General features: G+C 45.0%; 1 protein-coding gene across 1 annotated transcript; it reads left to right on the top strand.

Moving 5' to 3' along the window:
• The first annotated feature begins 1,644 nt into the window (after positions 1-1,644).
• Positions 1,645-2,906, top strand: LCE7A (late cornified envelope 7A). The gene is made up of 2 exons (XM_070607341.1): positions 1,645-1,689; positions 2,348-2,906. Exon 2 carries the CDS (start codon positions 2,369-2,371, stop codon positions 2,657-2,659), a length of 291 nt encoding a protein of 96 aa, XP_070463442.1. The 5' UTR covers positions 1,645-1,689; positions 2,348-2,368; the 3' UTR covers positions 2,660-2,906.
• Positions 2,907-4,727: the final 1,821 nt, after the last annotated feature.

Genomic DNA, 4,727 nt, shown 5'->3' with positions numbered 1-4,727 from the left:
GTAGCAGAGCTGGGATCAGAGCCCTAACTTCCATTGCAAAACTCTTGCTGCTGGCCAGTATCAATGACTCCATCCTGGGAGCAGCCTCCTACACCTGCCCCATGTGCCCGCTGCTGACCTGGCCTCCCAAGGTACTCTCTCTCAAGGAGTGAAAGGAGGGAGAGCTTTGCCTTAACTTCAAATCACTCATTAATTCGTTGAACAAATATTTTGGGGCATTTTCAATATGTCAGGCACCGTGTTGGTGCTAGGGATAAACAGCAAACTGGTGAACACTGAGATTCCATCCTATTCAGGATAACAGATATTGAAAAATGAATACAAGCATGTTATAAGGGATACAGGATACAATGCAGGCATTTCATAGGAAACACAAGGATTCAGAGCAAAGGAATAGAAATAGGCTTTAGAAAAGTAAAGCAGCCCCTCCTCCTCTAACACAGGGAGACATAAAGGATGGCTGCAGGTGTAAGTAGGTTTGAAGACTCAGTAGTAGGTAGTAGAAGTACTTACATCTGACAGCTACATTTGCTCCACGACATGGAGGCCATATCACCTATCTAGAGGCAGAGGTGAAGGTTTGGAAGATTCCAGAGTGGAGAAAAGGCATGATGTGTGTGGGTAGTGAATACAGAGAAGTATGCGGGATTGCCAAGCAGTGTTGTGGGCCCAGTTTGGGTGGATGATCATGATTTATGATGATGCCAACCTGTCAAAATGTCTTTTTTGTTTTTATTTGTATAGCAGCCAGTCATGGCAGCAAAGATTCAGCCAAGGTTGGGGTGTTGCCAATCAAGTACACTGACCCCAAGAGGCAAGAATGTTTGTTATATTGGCGAAAGACTGGTTGAAACAGTGGACTGACAAAAGCAAACTGGGTGGAGAGTGGCATGAACAAAGAAGGGAGCTGGCGGGCAGGGAGAAAGTAGATTCCAGTGGATATAACCAATCAAGTTGAAAAGAAGGGACTATGATCAAAGAAAGGGATGCCTGGATTCACAATCTCAGAGAGTCAGGAGACATGGCTTCTAGTTCAGAGTCTGTAAAACTTTGAGCATCTCCTTTGTATTCTCTGGCTCTCAGTTTCCTCATCTATGCGTACAGTGTAAGCAGCAGCTAAAACCCTTTCCAAGTAGGCCTTTCTGTGATGCTACATTATCGATCAATGTTTTAGGCACTTCGGGATCTGAATCAGATACACTGAGCCTTCAGTAGTGACCCATGGGTGCTTAGATTATTGGTTCTAAACCTGTTGACAGAACATACAGAAATTCCCGTGTATGTCCTGGATTGATCCAATATTTGTGGCTTTAGATTTTCATCTCAGGCATGCTTTGGATTCCTCCAGAAACCCTACATTCAACCCCCAAGCTGTGCCATTGGAGACTCCTTGTAAAGTGTGATCTTCTCATCTTTATGGAAATACTTCCAGGGTTTATGGAGGGGAGGGATGCTCTAGGGAGATACTCATGAGGACCTAGTAGTGACCCGATATGACAAAGCGACAGAATGACAGAGCCACTGGAGGTGGGAAGTTGTCGTCATAGCCACCTGGTTGGAAACAGCTTTCATATCATCATGGCCCATTTCCTCGAGTTGGGTGCAGGATATGTATAAAAGGCCTCACATCATACTGTCTCCTCACTTCAATTGACATACCCATCGCTTGCCTGAGGTTAGGAGAACAAGGTGAGTGTCTTTACCGATCTGATGGCAGTTTGGGGATGGCCAGGACTGCCACACCTCAGCTGAATGGGACAAGCCACTCCAGGGTGGAGAGAATGGGAATTAACTGGTAATTGCAAGAAGATCAGGCTCATGGAAATCATTGGGGTGGCTCAGAAGTAGCAAGCCCAGAAATGATGAATGTTAACCAGAGATTGGTGTCGGGGTAGGGGAAGCCAGTTTGTAGGACAAGAGACAGCCATACAAGGCAGAAGAGTAGGTCTAAAGGCAGAACCTACGATGTATGAAAGAAGAAAAGGGAGATGATGAAGACAGGTGATGTAACTCTCTGGACTCAGGCTAAACACATGGTTTCTGGAATGAATAGATTAGAGGATGCTTCAAAAACAATTTAAGACTTAGGGAACTACCTGGTGCCCTGAGTTGCTGCCTTTGAAGTCAGGAGTCTTGGGAAAACCACAACAGGTAGAATAAGGTGTTACCAAAGTCTAATTTACCCACTGCCTGATTTCTCCCGTGACAGGAAAGTAGGGCTACACTGCTTTAAAGGAGTCCCTGAAGCTGTAGAATCAGTTACGGAACTTCAGACTCTGTAGAAAAATATTGACACAAATAAGGTTTATATTCACTGGACTTTCAAAATATCTGTCTTGCTTTTTAGAGTAACTGAACTTTCTCCAAGATGTCCTGCCAGCAAAACCAGCAGAAGAGCCAGCTCCCTGCCAAGTTCTTCCCCAAATGTCTACCCAAGTGCCCTGCTCAGGCCCCTCAAGCCCCTGCTCCCTGCTCCCCTCCCGACCCCTCCTGCTATGCCCCCAGTTGCTGTATTTCTGGCTTTGGAGGCTGCTCCTGTCTGGTGTCTCATCGGTTTCCACGCATCTGCCTATGCCAGCCCCAGCCTTCCGACTGCTGCGTGAGAGAATCCTCTGGATGCTCCAGTTGTTGCCATGGCCTTGGGGGTTGCAGCTTTTGAGGAACCAAAGATCCACAGCCAAGGACCAGCCTAGAATGGACGTCTTTCCTCACTCTAACCCTTGTCCTCCCCTCTCCTCCTGAACTAAGCTGCCTAGATGTGTAGATGGTGGATTCCTCTTTTTGCTGAGAACCTCAGACCTCATGGCCTTGGCTCTTATCCTACATCAGGGATACCTGAATACTACAGAAAACTCTGCTTCCCAAAGCCTATCAATGTGAAAAAATAAAGCTTGTTTTTCCTGCTACCCTGAACTTCTTGGTGTTTGTTGATTCTTCCATCCTCAGCTCTGAGGAACTCCCATTAAGTTGGATTCTTTAAGCAGACCCCTCAATGAGCCAGCCAGATGGGAAATTCCCACTGAGGTAGACCCTAGGTCTGAACAATTTGAGGGGGCTGTGAAAAGGAAAGATCTAGAGGGGAGCAATAGGAGGACTTCCCCAAATGTCAGTGACTCTGATCCACTGCTGCTGCTGCCGATGCCGCCATCACTGAGGTTTCTTCCTACTGATTAAGGACACTCTGCTTCTCAGGCCCAGAATTTAGCCTCCAGACCATTAGGACTTGGGGGAATCTCATGCTCAAGCAAGAAACGGCACAGGGATATTTGTAATTTTCAGATCTCTGTTCAAAAACCCATGATGATACTCTCCTTGAGCATATCCACCTGATGAGTCCCTCGCTCCTCTTCACAGAGGAGCCAGGAACTACGCAGTGGCCCACTTAGCACAATATCCCTGGGAGACTTTTTTCTACCTACCCTTGTGGTTTCTTTTCCTCTTCTATTCAAATGGCATGGGTTTAGGGGCAAGTTCTCAAACACTGTCCTTTCCAACCCAACATTTTCTTTCCAACAACAGGGCATAGGCAATAACAATGCTTCTGCTCATCCTCCGGGACTGTGGGCCTTAATGACAGTACAAGACACACTGGTGCTTATCAGGCTGGTAGGATCCCAGAAACTGCACATGATCTACAGCTTAGATTAACATGGTGGGGTGTGTCTCATGCATGAATGCCATCCATTAGGTGTGTGGTAGCAGAAGAGAGATTGATGGATGCAGCTCCTGGCCATCCTCTTGGACCAAAATAAAATAGTTTAAAATTGCAGTTGGCGAGGGGCATCCATGTCACTGAGAGCTTTCGGGGTTAGAAGAAGGTGAACCTGACCACCTTGTTCACATCTCAATCGATACTCGGTCCAAGGAAGAGAACTTCTAGATCAATGGATTTCAATCTCTGGCAAAAGGAAGAGTAGGAGTCCAGAGAAGTATTTCAGGGATTCTTGAGACGTCTTCAAGAGAAAAACAGTGTGTTTACTCATTTAAAATGCTGAGATAATATCCAGCATGCTTACTCAAGAGTGTTAAATAACTGGTGATAAACGGCTACATCTTGGAGATCATCATGCTCTCCAGGTAATCTGGGCTGTTAGCCTAACTAGCAGAGGTCAGAGGAAAAATATTGTAACATCTCAGTGTGCATTTTTAAGGTCTTAGTCACATTTGTTGATTTAAGGGGAAATATTCTTTTTACCACATTATATCGTTATTCTTTAAAATAATACCTTCTATCTCAAACTCACTATTGCCACTGGAGAAAGTGTGAGTGATCTGACAGGTGAAATGGCGAGAGTCTTACTTTTATTTATGTGTGCTTTTCTCTTTTGTGTTTTGGTAACATTGATTTATAACATTGTCTAAATTGCAGGTGTGCACCATTCAATTTCACCTACTGTGTAGACTATATTGTGTTCACCACCAAATGTGTAATTGCCCTCTGTCACCATGCACATGTGCCCCTTTACCCCTTTCACCCTCCCCCCACCCCTCTTTCCAGTTGGTAACCACCAATCTGTTCTCTGTATTATGAGTTTGTTTGTTTATCTTCCACATATGACTGAAATCATACAGTATTTGTCTTTCTCTGTCTGACTTATTTTGCTTAGCATAATGACCTCAAAGTCCATCTATGTTGTTGTAAATGGCAAAATGTTATCTTTTTATGGCTGAGAAGTATTCCACTGTGTGAGTGTGTGTGTGTGTGTGTGTGTACACTACATCTTCTT

This window comes from Equus przewalskii, unplaced genomic scaffold, assembly GCF_037783145.1.
Source record: "Equus przewalskii isolate Varuska unplaced genomic scaffold, EquPr2 ChrUn-10, whole genome shotgun sequence".
Taxonomy (NCBI): Eukaryota; Metazoa; Chordata; class Mammalia; order Perissodactyla; family Equidae; genus Equus; species Equus przewalskii.
Note: the sequence above shows the minus strand (reverse complement) of the source record. Positions and strands in the feature narration are given on the sequence as shown.